At 56.5% G+C, this 18,186-nt stretch overlaps 5 protein-coding genes across 5 annotated transcripts, besides 1 other annotated feature; all 5 read right to left on the bottom strand.

Moving 5' to 3' along the window:
* Positions 1-244: 244 nt before the first annotated feature.
* Positions 245-4,102, bottom strand: LPMP_204920 (hypothetical protein; the record flags this gene model as incomplete). The annotated part of the gene is made up of 1 exon (XM_010700389.1): positions 245-4,102. One exon carries the CDS (start codon positions 4,100-4,102, stop codon positions 245-247), a length of 3,858 nt encoding a protein of 1,285 aa, XP_010698691.1.
* A 4,436-nt stretch (positions 4,103-8,538) lies between these two features.
* LPMP_204910 (hypothetical protein) lies at positions 8,539-9,186 on the bottom strand (the record flags this gene model as incomplete). The annotated part of the gene is made up of 1 exon (XM_010700388.1): positions 8,539-9,186. The coding sequence occupies one exon, from the start codon at positions 9,184-9,186 to the stop codon at positions 8,539-8,541; it is 648 nt and encodes a 215-aa protein (XP_010698690.1).
* Positions 9,187-9,712: 526 nt separating this feature from the next.
* Positions 9,713-10,061: a repeat region.
* A 362-nt stretch (positions 10,062-10,423) lies between these two features.
* On the bottom strand, positions 10,424-11,170 carry LPMP_204900 (hypothetical protein; the record flags this gene model as incomplete). Its single annotated transcript, XM_010700387.1, has 1 exon — positions 10,424-11,170. One exon carries the CDS (start codon positions 11,168-11,170, stop codon positions 10,424-10,426), a length of 747 nt encoding a protein of 248 aa, XP_010698689.1.
* Positions 11,171-12,623: 1,453 nt separating this feature from the next.
* LPMP_204890 (serine/threonine protein phosphatase 2A regulatory subunit, putative) lies at positions 12,624-14,423 on the bottom strand (the record flags this gene model as incomplete). The annotated part of the gene is made up of 1 exon (XM_010700386.1): positions 12,624-14,423. The coding sequence occupies one exon, from the start codon at positions 14,421-14,423 to the stop codon at positions 12,624-12,626; it is 1,800 nt and encodes a 599-aa protein (XP_010698688.1).
* A 1,402-nt stretch (positions 14,424-15,825) lies between these two features.
* LPMP_204880 (rRNA biogenesis protein-like protein) lies at positions 15,826-18,054 on the bottom strand (the record flags this gene model as incomplete). The annotated part of the gene is made up of 1 exon (XM_010700385.1): positions 15,826-18,054. One exon carries the CDS (start codon positions 18,052-18,054, stop codon positions 15,826-15,828), a length of 2,229 nt encoding a protein of 742 aa, XP_010698687.1.
* Between the last annotated feature and the right edge of the window lie 132 nt (positions 18,055-18,186).

Genomic DNA, 18,186 nt, shown 5'->3' with positions numbered 1-18,186 from the left:
TTACAGCATATGCGAGCAAGCGCGAGAGGGCAAGACAGAGAGAGAGAGAGAGAGAAAGGGAGGGAGGGAGGGAGTGTTTAAGTGCTTCCTTCTTCATCTCTTCGTAGTCGGATGGGAGAAAGGAAACAACTAGCGCGAGAAAGAGGAAGCCCCAGTAAGAGAGGGAGCGAGGAGTCGGTAGTCTTCCTTCCCCTTACCCTGACCCCTTCACGAACAGCTATTGCCTCTTGCGCTTCGATCTTCTTTACTGGGTGCGGAAGAAAAACTGACCGCTTGAGAAAAACTGGCTGCCGTCCTCGTCCTCGTCGTCATCGTCACGGTCGATACCGCCGTGACCACGGATGGCCTCCATTGTAGCCGTCGCAGCCGCAAGTGCGACCGCGGCGTCGTCGTCATCGTCGTTCATTGCGGCAAAGTTGTACGGGTTCATCTTCGGATGCGTATTCACCGCTCCCGGGGCGGCCGCCTGATCGCCGATCGTTCCTGCAGCACCAGTAGAGGTGGACTGGGGATTGGTGCTGGTCGACTTGGCGCTTGTGTTGCTTGCACTTGCCGTTGGCCCTGACGATGAGGCCTCCTTGCCAGACGTGCTCGTCGTGGGCGCAGGCTGCGGTTGGAGCTGCGCGTACATGTTTTGCATATTCGGGTGCTGCATCACTGGCATGTGTGACAGCGACGGCGACATGGCAGAGCCGGGTGCTGCGCTGTAAGGCGCTGGTGGCGCGGCGGCGCTGCCTTGTTGCTGAGGCGTACCAGCGGGTGTGCGAGTGGAGCTTTGCGGGCTGAAGCCTTGCGGGTTTCCCCCTGCTGCCACGTTGGTTATTGTCTGCTGCGGTTGCTGTGCCTGTTGATGCTGAGTCATTTGCTGGGTCTGATTCTGTGTATGCTGTTGCTGTTGAGACTGATAGACCCGCCGAGCCTGCACCATCAGCTGCGCCTGCTTCAGGAGTTGTGCTTGCTGCTGCTCGTTGAGGGGCGCCTGCTGAGCCATTTGGGCCTGTTGCTGGAGCTGGCGTAACAGCTGGACTTCCTCCTGCGCATCCATGAACTGCTGGTAAGCTTTCTGGCCTTCAGCCTGTTGCTGCGCCTGTTGCTGCACATGCTGCTGTACTTGATGCTGCGCTTGCTGTTGGGCTTGTTGCTGCGCGGCGGCCATGTTCATCATTCCAGGCATCATACAGGGGTTCATGTAGACCTGCTGCGGCTGCAATTGTGGGGCTTGTTGAGGCGGTATAGCGGTCATCATATACTGCTGTTGCTGCTGCTGTGGCTGCGAGGCCTGCGGTGTTGGCGCGGACGCGATGGGCACCATCAGCAACTGCCCGCCGGGACCCATCATGTAGTGGTACTGCTGCTGTTGCGACTGTTGCACTGCTTGCGGCGCAGCGTGGGCAGCAAAGTACTGTGGCGAAGCCCCCATCATCTGCTGCTGCTGCTGTACGTTGTACATATGCATCATAGACGGAACGGCTGTCATCTGTGGCTGCTGCGGTGGTGTGCCGGAAGGGTTAGTGGCGCATGCGGGCGCGGCTTGAGGAGCCACCATAATCGGCTGGCCCGTCACCGGGTTGATCACGTATGTTGGAAGCACTGCTTGCTGCGGCGCAGCTGGGGCCGTCAAGACTCGGGAATTGCTCGGGACCTGCATGTACCCAACACCGGGCACGTACATGAGCATCGGGGCACTTGGGGTGGCAGCCGAGGTTGAGGCTCCCGCCGCCGTTGTCGGCTGGTTGACCGGTACCATGGCCATTTGCAGCAGGGATGTATTTTGGCCCATCGCTGCTGCCTGCGCAGTGAGGATCGGATTTACAGCACTGGCGGATGCAATGGATCCTGCCATCACGTTCGGTCCACCACCCTGTGCCCCGCTAACGTGCATCACAGATATGTTGTGCAGCATCTGTGTCCCCTGCGGGAGCAGGGGCAGGTGGGATTGGGCCGCTGTAGCTGCTGCGGTCTGCTGCGCCTTCTTGTGCTTCTCCTCCTCGGCAGCAAGGCCCTCCTTTACCCAGCGACGCACCGTGGCAGCGACAATGGTGCTGCCCATCACGCGCTCCTCCTCGCGCTCAATGCTGCCCTCCTCTTGCAGGGCGTCGCGACGGCTCTGGTTGAGGTGGCGGCGCTCCTTCATTAGTGGCCCCATATCACATCGGATGTATGAGTTCTTGACTGTCTCGTAGGCAGCCGTTTCAGCAACGAGTTTCATCATGCGTGCAAGCAGTGCGCCGTCAAAGACAACTTCAATTCCTCGCTCGCCAGAGCTCAGCTCATACAGGGAGACCTCAGGCATACTGCAGTGCGTCTTGCGATAGATTTCGTCTTGCGGCTCGATCGTCTTCTGCTTGCGCTGACGGCGGCGGCTGCGGCGCGTGCGACGACTTGTCGCAGAGGTAGAGATGTTGCTAGGCTTCACATCCTTTTCCCAATCCGCCGCGGTGTCGCGTGTCGAGTCGGCCGCCCCCTCCTCTTCGTTCTCGCCGTAGTCCGCTCTCTTCGCCGAGTTCTCCGCTGATGTCACCTCGGCAGCCTCGCTGGGTGCCCCATTCTTCTGCCCATCATCCTCTTTGTCCAAGTGTTCCCTGTCTTCTGAGTCATCATCGCGGGCATGCCGGCGCGACCTCAAGAGCTCGTCACAGGCCTTCGTCGGGGCATCTCCATCAGCCGCCACAGGCCCGATAATCTCTGCTGACCCGTCACCGACAGTTATCGTTGTCTCCAGCGAAGGAGCACCACCACACGAGGCCGTCTCACCGCCGGCGTTTGTCGCGGCGTGCCGCTCGCTAAGACCCATTTCCTCCACGAAGTCCATGAGCGGAAGTTGCTCCTGTAGCATCTTCAACTGGTGCACATGGTCCTTTGACAGCATTACGTGAATGTTAAGGAGCTGCAGGTGAGCGTAGTACGCGTTTTCTACCTCAGGGGAGTGTACGGGACGCTGCAGCATGCTGCTGGTCAGGTATTGAGAGCGGAACATTATGCTGGCCAAGAAGACGACCGGCTCCAACAGGTGCACGTACTTGCCCTCATCCTGAAGGATCAGCTCGAATGCTACATCCAGACCCTTAGAGCTACAGTCACTGACGCGGAGTATGTGCAGAGGCGGCTTGGACTCCGGTCCGTACATCTCCCTCGACTCGTAGTCCACGGCTCTCGGCTTCGAGAAGCACGAGAGGTACCCAATGCAACGCAGTCGACGGCTCTGCACAGTCACCCACTCCGGTGAGGACGGAATGCCTCCCCCACCGTTGCTGGAGGTGGGCATCTGCAGCCCATTAGGTCCCGCTGTCGGAGTCGGCACATTGAGGGCCGTCAGAGTGTTATTGTTCTGAGTGACGTTGGTAGCTGTTGTGTTCTGCTGTCCCGACGAGGATCGACGGCCTGAGGTGTCAGGCTCAATGATGCATATCGCGCATGGCACCGGGCGCAGCATCGGGGGCGGGGGAGGCACCGTGGACTGTTGTGACATGGGCGATGGCCGTGAGGAGTTACCAATCACATGAAGGGTCGCCAGATCCCCCTTCACATTCCCACCAGCCGCTGGAGCAACTCCGGAGCTCTTTGCTTTCTCCATGGCCTTGGTGGAGCACGCCCGCTTCTCGTGTACCTTCGCGCTCGCTAGTGCAGCTGAGTCATACAAGACGCGAGTTGCCGTGACGAAAGATGCCTCGATCTCGTTCAGCAGTTGGTCCATGGCCTTGTAGGCGTGCACAGCCTTCCGTTGCGTCTCGGTGATGGAGTCAAAACTCGTGTTACTCGCTATGGCGGAGTTGGGCGCCAGCGGCGGCGGTTGGCCGGCGGGTAGGATGATACTGCCAGACGCATCGTTCAAGTTGTGAAAGGACGTCTGCGCAGAGATATCGGGCGAGGCGCAGAGCGAGGAAATGCCGCTCTGCATGGCCTGGAGGGCAAGCGCGGTCGTGTTGGGTGGCCCATTGAAGTAGAGCTGCGCCACCGCATCCTTCAGTCGCCTGTTCATATCGTTGAAGTGACGCCGCAGGAGCGGAACGAGGCACACCTCAGTCGTGCCGCCGTTGTTGGGATGTTGCGCCGCCGTTGCGAACAGGAAGTTCGGCGCATCATGAGAAGGATAGCCACCCATTTTGTTGTTCTTGATGGAGAGTGTTGTTCACGTCGCTCCTTTCTGTCTGGCTACCCTTCACTATTTCCGAGACCTACGGGGAATTGTGTTTCAGTACCGAGTGTATGTGTCCGTTACGCTCCAGCGACTGTCACGAAGAAGAGAGGCGTTGTGGGTAGGTGGGAAAGCGGTAGACCAACTCGCGCGGTAGGAAGACGAGGAGGCAAGTCGAAGCGAACCAGCAAAGGAGAAAATGAAAAGAGAAAAAAGGAACACGGGACCCGACAACAACAACAACAATCAAACTAACAAAAAACACAAGAGCTCAACGGCGATTCTCACGTGCGGCTGCACGCGCACACACACACACACACACAGAGGCAAGAACTATAGAAAAGATGTGCCAATAAACGCTAGTCAAGGCGAACAACAACAAGAAGAAACATAAACAACACACTCACTCACTCACTCACTCACACGCACAAAGTCCAGCAATAAAGCTCAAAAGTGGGACACTGCAACACGCACACACCCACCGAATGGGAAAAGAAAAAAGGCAAGCGAGGCAAATAGACGTAAAAAAGGAGACAACCACAAAATAGAAAGGGGGAAGAGACACAGAGAGATACAGAGAGAGAGAGGGAGAGGGGGGGAAATTGACAAATAAACCCAGTGTAAAGGCACACACCCACACACACACACATCCACATAGGCACGCGAGCTTAGACAAATACTTGCTTCAACGCATACACACAAATACCGAGGAGAGACGAACACTCTGGAGGAGAGAGAGAGGGGAGAATAGTGATCAGCGGGGAAAGGATAATAGAGAGAGCAAGCGATAAAGCGAGCAAGTTCTGGGGAAGGAAGAGCAGACGTAAAGCCAAGCACAGCTGAAAAGGCGAGCGCGCTGAGAAACACCAAATCAAAAGCAAAGGAGAAGCCTCCTGCTTTTCGTCGGGTGCTTCTCCTCCTTTCTTATCTTTCGGTCTTGGTTGTTTGCTTTTACGTTCTGTGTGTTTTCCCCCTTCACATTCTGTGTTTCCTCAGTCGTTGGTGTACGCGACTCTGTCGTTTCCGTCTCTGATATTTTCCTTTAGTCTTCTTCTAGAGCACTTCCTTCTGTTTTGATCTTTATCGTCTTACTGCTTGCGATTTACACGCACGAGAAGAAAAAGACGCACAGTCGGGCGCACCTGGACTCACGACGAGAATGTGAGAGAAGCACTGTGACCAAATATATATACCCTCGCCGACAAGCACACACCGTAAGAGAAAGAGAGAGAGAAGGGAGGGAGGGAGGGAGGGAGATAAAACGATGCAGCGACGTTTTTTTTCACTACCCCCTTTTCGGTCTCTTGCCAACCGTTTTCCCTGGGTTTCTTCTCTATTTTTACCCCGTCTCTTTACTTCCTCGTCGTCGCTGCTCGCTCAGTATCCTATTTTGTGTGGGTCCTGGTCTACCTGGCTTGGCCCTGTTCGGTGGTCAGCCCTTGCGATGGCAGCGGCGCCGGTTTTCTATCCCGCTCACGAAGAAGCAACAAACAAACAATCAGGAGAGAAGAGAGTGTACACAAGGCACACCGGCGTGGGGACGAGGAGGGGGAGAAAGAGGGCGAGAAAGACACCCAAGAAGGGAAAAGGAAAGCGAGGGGGAGTGAAAAGGAAAGCCAAGACAGACACACCAACAAACAAAGGGAGGTCGTACACCTCTCTCTCTCCCGTCTCTTCAAGCACTACCGCAACACAAGTCGGAAACAAGAAGAAAAGAAAAACAAGCGAATGTGAAGTTTTTAAAATAGCGCGGCAACCGCTTTTACTATGTGCTTGTAAGTGGGGATGTGTGCTCCCCGAGTCTCACGCTTGGTCTCACACCCTCTGGCCCTCTTCTTTATCTCGTGTTTCTCCTCCTGCCGGGATGAGAGATGGCAGAAAAACAAAATCAAGGTAGAGAAGAAGGGAGAGGGGAAGAGGGCGTTAGAGAAGGAGAGTGGTTAAAAAGCGCTGGAGAATTGTGGAGAGGACCTGCTGTGGGAATGGCAAACGGGGAGAGGGCGAGCAGCGAAGAGATATGGGGAGAGGAATAAAATACACACACACACAGAGAAATTCACACACGAAGAGGGGACCTGGCGGCTCAAGAGAGTCTGATTCTAGTACCTTCTCCCCCCTGCTGCTGAAGCTTGTGCGTATGTCTGTATGTCTATCGGTGCGTAGGTGGACGGGGCGTTGGCTCGCGTACCGACATATATATATATATATATATATATATATATATATATGTGTGTGTGTGCGTGTGAGGAGGGGGGAGGAAAACTACAAGAGGAGAGCAAAATAAGACAAAAAGGAGAATCCAAAAGGGCTGTGAGGGCAGGGGAAGACTCTGGTGTAGAGGTGTGCGTCTGTTATCAACTGGGGAAAGAGGGAGGGAGAATGAAGCGAAAGGAGAAGCTGAGAGACAAGCGCACAAGACGAGGAGAAAAAGAAGAAAGGCTTCTGAGATGCAACGACGACGAGGATAAGATCAGCAAAAGGGAGAGGTGGAGATAGCGGGGATAGAATGCACAGACGAGCGAGAAAGAGAGTGAGGCTGAGAGAAACAGGCAGCTGAACTCAGTGCAGCGTTCCTATACGCGAGTAAAGCACAGAAACAACAAGACGACACCCGTAACACACAAGGAAGGCTCCAGTGAAAGGAAATGGAAGAAAGAAATAGAGCGAGGGAAGCGCGGCACAGGACACAAGGTGTCGTGAGCCTCTTCGGGCAACGACTTTTTTCCCCTTTCCACGTCGTTATTTTCTTCTACTCTCTCCCCTTTGCTCGCCGGTGTCTACGTTGCCGACGTGTGTGAAGACCGTAGGAGAGGGGATGGAATGCGCGCGTACGTCTTCGTGCCTCTGCTTGCGTGCCTACGCGTAAAGGCGACCTCACTGATAATAGGTCCACTTTCTCTCCCTTTCTCTCTCGCACGGCGAGAGACTCTCGCCTGCCCAGAAATCAACAACAGAAGGATGGCCTCTTATTTGTTTCCCCTCCCCCACTTCCTACGCTCTTCCTTTCTCTGTTCGTTTTTTTTTTCGGTAGTGATGGTGGTGGTGGTGGGTTCGTCTTTTATGTTTATGCGCTTGTGGCAGACGAGGAAGGGAGGGAAGCGGCGAAACGACACGAAAGAGGAAGGAGGTCAGAGAAAGGAAGGAAGGAAAAAAAAACGACACAAAATCTGCGTGATATGTTGCGCACGTGCGCGTGTTTGTGTGTGTGTGTGTGTGTATGTGTCGGCGTGTGACGTGCTGATAGCTGCAAATGAGGGGACACAGGGAGGCGCGCCGGCAGTGAAACGCGAGCGAGCAAAGACGCAGAGAGAGAGATTGACAAGGAGAGAAGAAGTTGAGCAGTTATTCGATTGGCTCACATGATGTGGAGCCCGTCTAGCAGAGAGAGGGAGCGAAGAAAAGGGACATCACGCTTCGCATCAAATCCTCTAGAAGGCCAACGGTGAGAGGGGAGGGGGTGCCGCCGAGCCCGCTTCTTTGAGGAGCACTGTGGCGTGCAAGTCAACCCCAAAGAGAGGGTGAATGCCATGTGACGCCAGAATGCGGTTGATGCTGTCAAGACGCTCTCAAAGAATGAGAGCGCGCTGACAGGGGGCGGCCTTGGCGTTTTCACGTCAATGGTGGCTCTCCTAAAAACTTGTTTGTGCCTTTAGTTGCAGCACGAAACTGCCTCCTTTCCCATTTTCCTGCTTTTTTTGTTGGGTGTTGTTTTCGTATTCAGATTCATACTTGTACTTCATTGTGTGTGTGTGCGGGGGTGAAAACAGATGCCCTTGCATGTTCGCACATGGGTGCTGCTTCATTGGCAAAGTCAACTTGGTGGGTCGTAGAAATCAACCACCGCACAGGGCTTACTATCCATAATGTTGTATTTACCTTCTCGAAGATGTCCAACACGGACACGGGGAGGGCGGGAGGGGGAGGGGAGAGTGCAGTAGACATACGCACATACAAAGACACAGATCAACATGCAAAGCGGCGGTGCACACGGACAAGTGAACCATGAATACCAGGAGAGGATAGGCGAGATACAGAGTAAGCCAGACAACAACCTTTACCTAGGATGACCGCCAAGCTACCCAGCAAGGTTGCACACGACCCTAGCAAGGGCAGCCGTCGTTGAGCGAAGGCAGTGCATCCACAGATTACGCGCCCCTTCCCCTTCTGTGCACCGACGGCAACAGCAGAGGGAGAACGAGCGAGCAAGAGAGAGAGAGAGAGGAGCTTGCCGGAGGAGGGGGTCGGATCCGTGTGCATTAGGCAGTGCGTACACACACACACACACACACACACGCACACGCACACACCACCGTGTGTGCTCCACCGACCGCTGCTGCAATCTCTCTCATTTCTTCCACCGCCGTGCAGGACCTCCTCCCTCTTTTCTATTTGCATTCGAAAGTCTACGCCAAGAAGGCGTTATCCTTTGCTATCTTCGTCTGTAGGCGCGCGCGCCACTTGTCCACGAAAGATGCTGGCATCACAACATAGTCGCCAGGCTCGATAGAACTAATGCCACTGGTGCCGCTACCGAAGCCCAGGGTGATGGTACGGGCGTAGCTCACAACAAAGCCGTATAGATCCTCGAGAATTCGCTCCGCGATGGCAACCTTGGTGGCCACCTGCGACTGTTGCAACGCTTGCTCCTGCGTGAGGCCGAGGTTCTGCAGCTCCTCCTCCCGCTCCAGCGCTAACCCCAGCACGACACGGGTTGGTTGGGAGGTATTGAGAAAGATGGCCGACACTTTAACGATGCAGCTTGCCTGCTGCTGGGTGAGGGCGCCGACATACTGAAAGCTCATGGTGTCCTCGCGGGCGAGAAAGAGACCGATGCCGTGGCCGGGCGGAAGCGGTTCTGACATGGTGAGAAACACGACAAAGCTCTCCGGTGCCACGCCAAGGTTGACGGTCCACCGCCCGGTATCGACCAGGGAGACATTAGTCTGCACGGGGTAGCCGGGAATGATGACGCCGAAGAGAGGCGATGGGGCGCTACTGAGCGGCGCTGCGTAGGGTGCTGCTAGTCCCGGCGGTACCTCCGGCCACTGCATTCCGCTGATGCCCTGATGCAAGAGATCAAGATATATAAAGGTAAGACCACCATACCATAGATTATGAGGCCAATAAGAGGCAGGCAGAGAGATTGGGTGGGAAGGGGTAGGACAGGGGAGAAGGATGGATAAGGCGCGTCCACCCACTCTGTACTCAACAAGTCCACCCACGTGTGTGGGCTCTAATACAGCCAAAACAAAACTCTATGCAAGCGGACCACCTGCGTCGTATGACACAGAGGGCGAACAGAAATGAGAGGTAGAGCTAACCTCGGCGTAGGAATTACCTCAGAGGGGAGAAGAAAGCAGGGGACGAGCGGCTTTCAGAAGGTGCATGTGGAGTCCTACCGTAGACGAAGCGTCATGCATAGATCAAAGGAGCGATGCGCGAGCAACACAGAGAGAGAGAGACGCCGAGGTTGCCTGGCATGGAGGGGCACATCTGACGCGGTGTCAGCCGCCGACTTATCAAGCTCCCTGCCTACTCGTCTTCTTTGTCCTTCTCACCGGTACCCTGAAGACGGGAGGGAGACACCTCAGCTCGTGGCACCACAGGACTCGCTATTCCTCACTCTCTCTGGGTGAGAAAGCCAGGCAGGCCCCCTACCCCTGCCACTGCCGTACCACCGCTGATGCGGGCGGTGAGGCCCTGGACAGCGCTGCGTCGGAGAGACCTGCGACAGTGCACGCGTTTGCACCACCCACGTGTGATGGGCAGAGTGTCGGCGTGACTCGAACGCATCCCGCCGGGAGGGGTGGGTGGGGTTTGGGGCCGGGGCCGTGCTTGGGCGGCGGGCTTGACGCTTTGGAGCAAGGCGCCCCAAGAGCTGCTTCGCAGGACGTGACTGGCTTCTTGGCAAGCAACGGAAGGTGGGCCTACCAACCTATCGATACTACTACCAATCTTTCCTGCGGAATAGCTATTCAAGCGTCTTGTATTTTGCGAACATTTTCTTGTAACCATCGCGCATACTGCAGTGAGCCACCCACGATGCGCCGTCACTCCTACTCACACAAGCAGTACCTGCACAACTCACCACCCCGACAGGAACCCAAACAACAAGAAAAAAGCCCCCCAAGAGAACGTGGGCAGCTAACTTGCGTGCAGGCCTGAATTTCTCCCCGTTTGTTTGTGCATTCATGATTCGATGAACAGACGCAGCGGTCGCAACGGGATACAGTAGGAGTATGCAGACGCAAGTGACTGGCAGGGGACGATGGATATCAATTTCCGCTCTCACAGTTTGGAGTTCTTTTCAGCGTGAGAAGACGCTTCCTGTGTCGCCGTATCGACTGCTCCCTCCCAGTGCCACGCGCAGTTCACTGCCCCTGACTCCATGACGTAGGGTTTAGTGTCCACAAAGGTGGGGTCAAAGGCGCGTATGTGGCCTATGTTGCTTACTAGCGTGTTCTGCAGTGCGATGATGTGGTCGTCAAGGCTCTGCGCCTCACGCGCCTGACGCCCTTCCTCTTGGCGCACTATCTGCCTCTTCGAATCAGCCTCCTGCGCCCGTTTCACAACCTCGTCGTGCCGCACCATCTGCTGCACCTCATGAATGCGACTCTGGTGCACGTAGTAGTAGTAGAGGTTGTCTGTCTGATTCTTCTCTGCATACGCCCACTTCTGCAGCTTCGCAATCTTGAGCACGAGGCGCAGGTGCCGTGCAGAGTCGAGAGGAACATCGTTGTGCTGCTTGCACAGCTCCCACAAGTCAAGCAGGCGAATCGGCTGGTGAAAGAAGAGCAGCTTCAAAACGTAGTTTCGGGGAAGCTCACCCAGGTCACGTGGCACGGCCTTGATGTTGTTCATCTCCAACGGTTTCTTGAAGAGCTCGCGGATATTGCTGTTGAACTTCTTAAAGTTAGCCTGGCGAATCATTGTCACCTCACTGCGGTACGGAACGGTAAGACGGTACTCCTTCCCAGGCCGCAGCCCTGGCGGGCCTTTTGGTCTGTTGCAGCATGAGAGTGTTCGGCGCAGCATCTTGGCATAGAGTCAATCGGTCGCAATTGCCTTCTCGTGTGGATGCTGCAACTGCACGGAGAGCAGGGCTTGGATTACTGACACTTCCTAGCACGACTGACGCTGTCGATGGACTAAACCGTTCGGCAGGGCGCTAATTTCACTGATGTGCCCATGCACGATCAAAGGCGCGTGTGCACTCACACACAGCACGTATACTCCGTGACGCTTCCAAAAATTCAAAGCGCTTGTGCTGTTGCCCCATCTAGTGGAACGCCTCCCAAAAAGTAAAAAAAAAAACAGAGAAAGTGAGGGAAGGAGCCGCCTTAAGAGCCGGTGAACGTCATTCTCAGAAATGAACCCACTGCGGCATCAGCGCGCATTTTCAAGCCAGAGGAGATAACAAACAAACAAAAAAAGAGAGAAGAGGGGGAGGGTGGTGGTGGTGAGCAGTGACGTGGGGAAAGACATATGTGAGATATGGAAGTCACATGAGCGGAAGCAGGCGCTCATTATCATGGAAGAAAGAGGGAAAGTGTGGGCGTGAGCTGGTCTGTTGTGAGAGTTCTACAGCCCACAGGCTCCCCTCCGTTGCTGTTGCTGTCGCTGCACTGGTACACCTTGGCTATAACCGATAAAACAAGCAGTGTACCAACCGAGGAGGTTTGAAGCACCAAGGCGGAAAAAGTCCCCAGCGCTTGGGAGAGATTGCCGTTTGTTGTGTGCGTGTATACACCACCCACACTCAACGCACCTCTTGGTCCACGGACCCCATTTATTACCGCTTGACATACTTGCGCACTCACGCAGGAAACCTCTTTCTCGATGCCCATCCCCGAGGAGCTCAGAGGAAGGAAGGAAGGGGAGAGGAGGAGGAATAGGGCGGAGCTTTAACGTTCTCCTCCTCCCCCTCGCTCCGGGTGTCTGGTATGTACTGCACTTGCGTGGTAAAGAGAAGAGAGCCGGAGTGGTGGGAGGGAGGGAAGAACAGCCATACGAACTGAACACGAAACTGGGAAAGAAATAAAGCGTAGAAAAACAGCCAAGACAGGTTCTACTCGAGCAAACATACACACAAGTAGGGACGGCCACACGTGCACCGACAATACACCCACCCACCCACACATGCACACACCTACATATCCATGAGGCTACATCAAGAGCGCACCATCCTTGCTGTCCGCCATCTAATTCTTCCTTCTCCTTTTGCCCCTCTGGTCCCACTTCACCTCATTCGTCCCCAGTCAATGGCTGTGCTCAAGGCGTAAGAGGGATACGGCCAGGTGGTGGTAGTGGTGGTGATGGGGAGATGGAGAGGATGTCGCGTTGGGAAAAAAGCATTTTCTTCTCGTTGAGGACAACAACAGCGTCGCGAGACGCAGGCATCAGCATCTGCGGCTGCACTCGCCGTGCGTTCCTTCCGCTGTTTTCCCTCACTCCTCGTGGTTGCCCCGCTTCTTGTCACTCCTTTCTTTTATTTCTTTGACGTGGATGCTTTTAGCGCCGGTGCTGCCGCCGTCGCATCGCGTACGTCCACCTCGGCGTCTTCACTAAGGCTCCTCAGCACCGGCTTTGTTAGTCGCGCAGGGATTTTGTCAGCGCGGCTGAGCGCCATGATTGCCTTGGCCACGTTCAGGCGCACATTCGGCACAGGGTCCTTGTGCAGCGTCACAAGTTGCGGCCACACCGCTGACTCGCATGCGGTCGTGTCGAAAGCGGCGACGTTCGCAAGGCCCGCGTACAGGTGGCAGAGCGCGACTCGATGGAGGTAGTTAGGGTCTGTCACGAGACTCAGAACCTGTGGCAGGAGCTTTGAGGCCGCCCAGTTGCTCCCGTGTTCGGCTACGAGCTTACAGCACGACTGCACTGCGGCGTCACGGATGGCGGCTACCCGGTCGGTCAGACGGATGATGCACACCTGCAGCACCTGCTCCGCGTTCCGCCCCAGCGATGTGATCACGTAGGGAACCTGTGTCACGACCACTTCCCGTACGCGCCATTTCGAATCCGCTGCGAGGTTAATGACAACAGGAACCAGGCTCGGGGCCAGCTCCTTTGCCTCCGGGGTGTTGCCCATGGAGTTAAAACCAGACACAAGCGCCAGCCGCACATCCGCTTCCGCATCCCGCAGCAGTGCGGTGCACGCTGGGACGATGGTAGTCCCCCAAAGGTCCTTGGCCACGTGCGCCACCGACTTCAGCACCGCGCTCGCGAGGCTCATGCGGACGTGGCTGACGTCATCGGACACGAGTCGAGTGCCGGTCACGAGAATATCCTTCTTGCCGGCGGCGTCTCGACAAGCGGCAAGCACGTTAGCCATATTGAACACCGCAGCCGCGCGAATCTCTGGCTCTGAGTCTTGGCACAAGGAGCGGAACACCGGCACAGCATACTTGACGACGTCCGGTGGCGAGAGAGCGGCCGCGAGGTTGCCTAAAGAATCTGCCGCCATATAGCGAACGCGCCACGAGCTATCCGACGAGAGCGAGCGAACAGCTAAGAGGATAGCTGAGTGCTGCATCTCAGGGAGCATCTGAAGCAGGGACGCACACGTCGCCACCGCTTGCAGGCGCACACCGTCACTCTCGTCCTTGGCAAACGCGCTCAGGATCGGCACCAGCTCTGAGCACCCCTTCGGGCCAAGCACCCGGGCGAGGTGTTTGCCCATGGCAATGCACGCGGCACGCCGCACGAGGATCTCGTCGTCCTCGCAGAGCCTCTGAAAAAGCCTCATCAAGTCCGCGCGCGTGCTGGCGTCAGAGCAGGGATAGACGGTGGAGATGAGCGAGCAGGCGGTGCTGCGACACTGCGGCATCCCTTCACCTAGACGGCGGACCATGCTGATGAAGTCACCTTGCGCCTTTGCATTCGAGTCCTTGTGCTTGTTGTCAGCCGAAGACACACCGCTGCTGCCTGTGGTGCTACCAGGCATGAAAATTTGGTTTCCAATGAGCTGGAGAGATGCGACAGCCTCGTCGCGCACGGTCACTTCGTCCAGGCTACCCAGGATCTCTAGTGGGGCCAGCAGACTGCTGGTGTACTCTACGCCTCCTACCTCCGGCAGCATCGTTCCCAGCGCGTTCGCGAACACGCGCAGCACCTCGTCGTTGTCATCGAGGTAGTCCGTGAGGTACAATAGGAGTTCGTCACGAGTACGCTCAGGGCCCAGCGTGGTGCTGATGAGGTGGATGCCGCGCATGCTGCTCAGGCGCGCCTCCGGGTCCTCGGACCGGAGGTTGTCGATCATGGTCTTTACAGACTCGAACTGCTCCATGATGATGATGGCGGTGCGCAGTGGACTATTCGTGTTAGTGGGATAGAGTACATACAAGGGAAGTCAGAGGAGGAGGAGGAGGGGATGGAAGAATTGGATCAGCCTTCAAGTGTGAGACACCCACACCCACACAGACAGATAGAGGAATGTCCGAGGAGAGCAAGAGGTAAAGCGCACCACGCTCTCGCATGTACTTTCTCTAATAAGTGCATGTATTACTCTCTGTGCTGGTGGCGTACGTGCGTGCTTGTCTTGTGCAGACTAGGCGGACTCCCTCCCCCACACATACCTATGTCAACACACGCGTGCCCAGATACACTCCCGCAGCAGCGTCAAAACATACGATGCTAAAAGCCACAAGACCTTCGAGGTGCACCCGTGAGCGCAAGAAGGGAGTCACGTCATTCAGCCACGTCATTCAGCAGCGCGAAACAAAAACACAAAAGGCGCCAAAGAGAGGGCAAACGATGCGAGTAGGTCGAAAGACGCTGCCAACTGATAAGCAGAAAGGCAGCATACTCGTGCACCACGCGCACCGGAAGAATAAAAGCGTGTGGTGCAGTTGCCTCAGAGAGGAAGAAGAGATGAGCTGAGGGAGAGGGAGGAGGTGAGGATTCGACGGCACTGCTGTGCAGTGTTACCATCCTACACTGCCTCACACTCGACGTGCGCTGCTCTCCTCTATGTTGCACCCTTGGTTGTCGTAGTAAAGTCCCACACCACGCCCGCCTGCACAGACACTTCTTCCGGCAAACCACTCTCCGTAACCTTCATTTCCTAAGACAGCATTATAGCACCCCGCGCATTGCTGCATGCGATCTCCTTTTCCCTCCTCTCTCTTCCTCTTTTTTTTTTGTTTTCCGCCTTCGTTTCGCTGTTTTTCATTGGTCGGCTTATGCCTCTTTCCACCTCGTACGTAGCGCTTCAGTCATTGCATTCGCACGCACCGATGAGGAGTCTCCCCTCCCTGCCGCGTTTTTCTTCCTTATCAGAGAAGCAAATGAAAAAGCGCCTTGTGTGAATCCGCATGTGCGTCGTTGTCTCTTGCCCCCTCCCCCCCACTGAGAGAGTTGCCTGCGCGTACACGTGGCCGATGACCACCTCGAGAAGTGCATATGGCGGCAGCGGGACGCGCAGAAGCGCCCGCACACACCGAGACCAACGCATTCGCAGAAGGTTCACCGCACAGTCCCTAACATCATCAAAACATTACTGTTAAAACTACACACAGGCACAGAGTGGGCGAGAATCTGTGTGTGTGTGTGTGTGTGTGTGTGTGACAGACAGACAGATGGTCCTACAAAGACAACACCGTACTGACTGCACCGCTTCGAGATACCCCCCTCAACTCGCGAGGGAGAACAAACATTAGAGAGGGAGAAGGACGGCCGCCATCGAAGCCTCACGCGTCCGCCGCGTCAGGGATGCTGGGGTCGGTCATGGTGTGAATCTTTGCCTCCACATAGGTGCGCGCACACTTCTTCACCGCCTCGACGTCAGTCAGCGTGCCGTGCAGCTTCTCAAAGGAGAGGAAGCGCGTGAGAACCTGCTGCATCACCTTTGCGGAGAAGTTCATCGCGACAGCGCGCTGGAAGATCTGCCGTACCTGAAGTGTTGACCCCGTCGGGTCCTTGCGGATCAGCAGTCCCATCTCTTGGTCCGTGTAGGTTGACCAAACGTCAGATCGCTTTGGCACCTTGCGCAGCAGACCTTCGAAGAGCGCGCGCCCATTCTCGGGATTGCCGTGCTTGTACTCGTGAATAGCAATGTGCACAATAGCCAGCGTCGCGTCATCGCGCTTCAGCATATTGCCCATGTCCTTCAAAGTCCGCTTCAGCTGATCGCGCTTGCCTTGATCGATGAGGACGATGCCAAGACGCTCCCACGCACGACGCTCAGTGCGGAACTTGCCTGTCATGGCGCGACACAATGCAAGGAGTTCATTAGGCTTGCGCGACGCCGTGTAAATGTCGGCGAGTCGCTCAAATAGTGCGAGCTGGTTCAGCTGCCGTTGCTGCGCGCGCCGGAACACCGCTGAGAGCGACTCCTCCGTGCCGTACAGGTTCTCGACGTTGAGGTACGCTACCCAGACGTTCAGCAGCTCCTCCTGCTCACGCACACCGATGGTGCTCAGTGCCTTCTCGGCCACCTGACGCGCTGTCTCGTACTGCTGCAGGCCAACGTGGTAGGCCATATATTGTGTCCACATGTAGCTGCTGTTCGGGTTCGCAAGCAGCAGACGCTGGAACTCCTCCGGGCTGGTCGGCACCGCCGTCTCTATGCCGCGCTCGTAGGCATCGATTGCTTCCTCTAGTTTTCGGCGGCGCGTTCGTTGCTGACGATCCTGAGCCGTGCCGTGGCAGCGGAGACCCTCGGCTGCGTCTTCGATGTCCTCGCTCTCCTCGGAGCGGTTTGCCATCGCCGCGTACTCGGTCCGCCACGGGAAGAACCCCAGCAGTCCGCGCGCCGCAGCAGGAGGTGTGGGGGTGGTGGTCGCAGGCAAAGCAGAGGCCGACGCCGGCGTCGAGGTCTCGATCGTGACCCTGGGGATCTGACGCACTGCTGGAAGGCGGTGAAACTGACGAAGTCGATCCGACAAAATCACAAACGGCGCCACGCTACGCAGAGCCGAAAATTCAGGGCAGAACTCGACCACGAGATCCACCGTGTGACCAACCACCGGCGCCTCGGAGACCCCTTTGCCGTCCCAGTCGTACACGTAGTAGCCCAGCACAGTTGCGCAGGCGCTGCTGCTGTCATGCAAGTCTACGGTGACGCTCCGCAGAGATATCAGGACAACAGCACAGCCGTCATCCGTTGACGAGAGGAGAACTGTGCAGGATACAAAGTCTCCAGGGTGCAGTGTGGCCAGCGTAGCCTCGGAGACGGCCGTGTCGAGCGGCGTGCCCTCAACCACCTCCGCTTTCGCTGTCACATTGACGACGTCGGCGTTCACATCGTAGTTGAGAATGCGCACCTCGATGGCGTTTCTGCACGCTGCTGCCTTTTGTCCCTCTGTGTTTGCGTTCAGTGGACTGACTTCTTGCGCATGGTCGGTGTGGTGCTCATCGTCGTCGCTGCTGCCACTACCGACGCTGCCGCCTCCGCGGCTTTTCTGCCGCTGATGGGGATGCGATGCGGCCCCGCTGAAGGACTTGAGGGGTGCGGAGGCGGCATCCTTGGTCAGGTCTTCCAGTGCGGCCACCGCCGTTATGCGAGGCTGAATGGTCAGCACTGAGCCCTTGGCAGAACCGCGCACCAGGCGAGCTGGAGCAGTAGTACCGAGTCCGACCAGCATGTGCTTGCGTAGAAGCCTCGGCACAAGGCGGCGCACCGGCTCGGGGTAGGTGAGTATCGCGCTAAAGCCCTCCTTCAAGTCTGCTGTTAGCAGCCGGTATCCCTGCGCATCGCGCGAGCGCATTGGTATGGCGATCACGTGCTCTCGGGTCGAGAGGCTCGTGTGAAGACGCTTCGCCAGCAGATCATTGCCAAGAGTCGCGGTGGTGAGCCGGCCGAAGCCCTTACTCTTGGGTAGCTGCACAAGGATGCCATCGGCAGTGGTGTGGTGCACGCGGTACTCCCGAAAGAGTGGGGCCGCGGAGGTGGCCGCAGCGGTGGAGGTGCCTGACATATTTTCGTACAAGGATGGCTGTCCCCGGTAATAAGAAGCAAAGATGGAGCGATACGTTACGGTCGATGCAGTTGAAGGGAGATGGGAGAGGCGAATAGAAGCCGTGCAGAAATGGGGCGAGATGGCATTGAT

The sequence above is a fragment of the Leishmania panamensis genome (assembly GCF_000755165.1).
Source record: "Leishmania panamensis strain MHOM/PA/94/PSC-1 chromosome 20 sequence".
NCBI classification, from domain to species: Eukaryota; Euglenozoa; class Kinetoplastea; order Trypanosomatida; family Trypanosomatidae; genus Leishmania; species Leishmania panamensis.
This window is presented reverse-complemented; position numbering and strand designations above follow the sequence as displayed.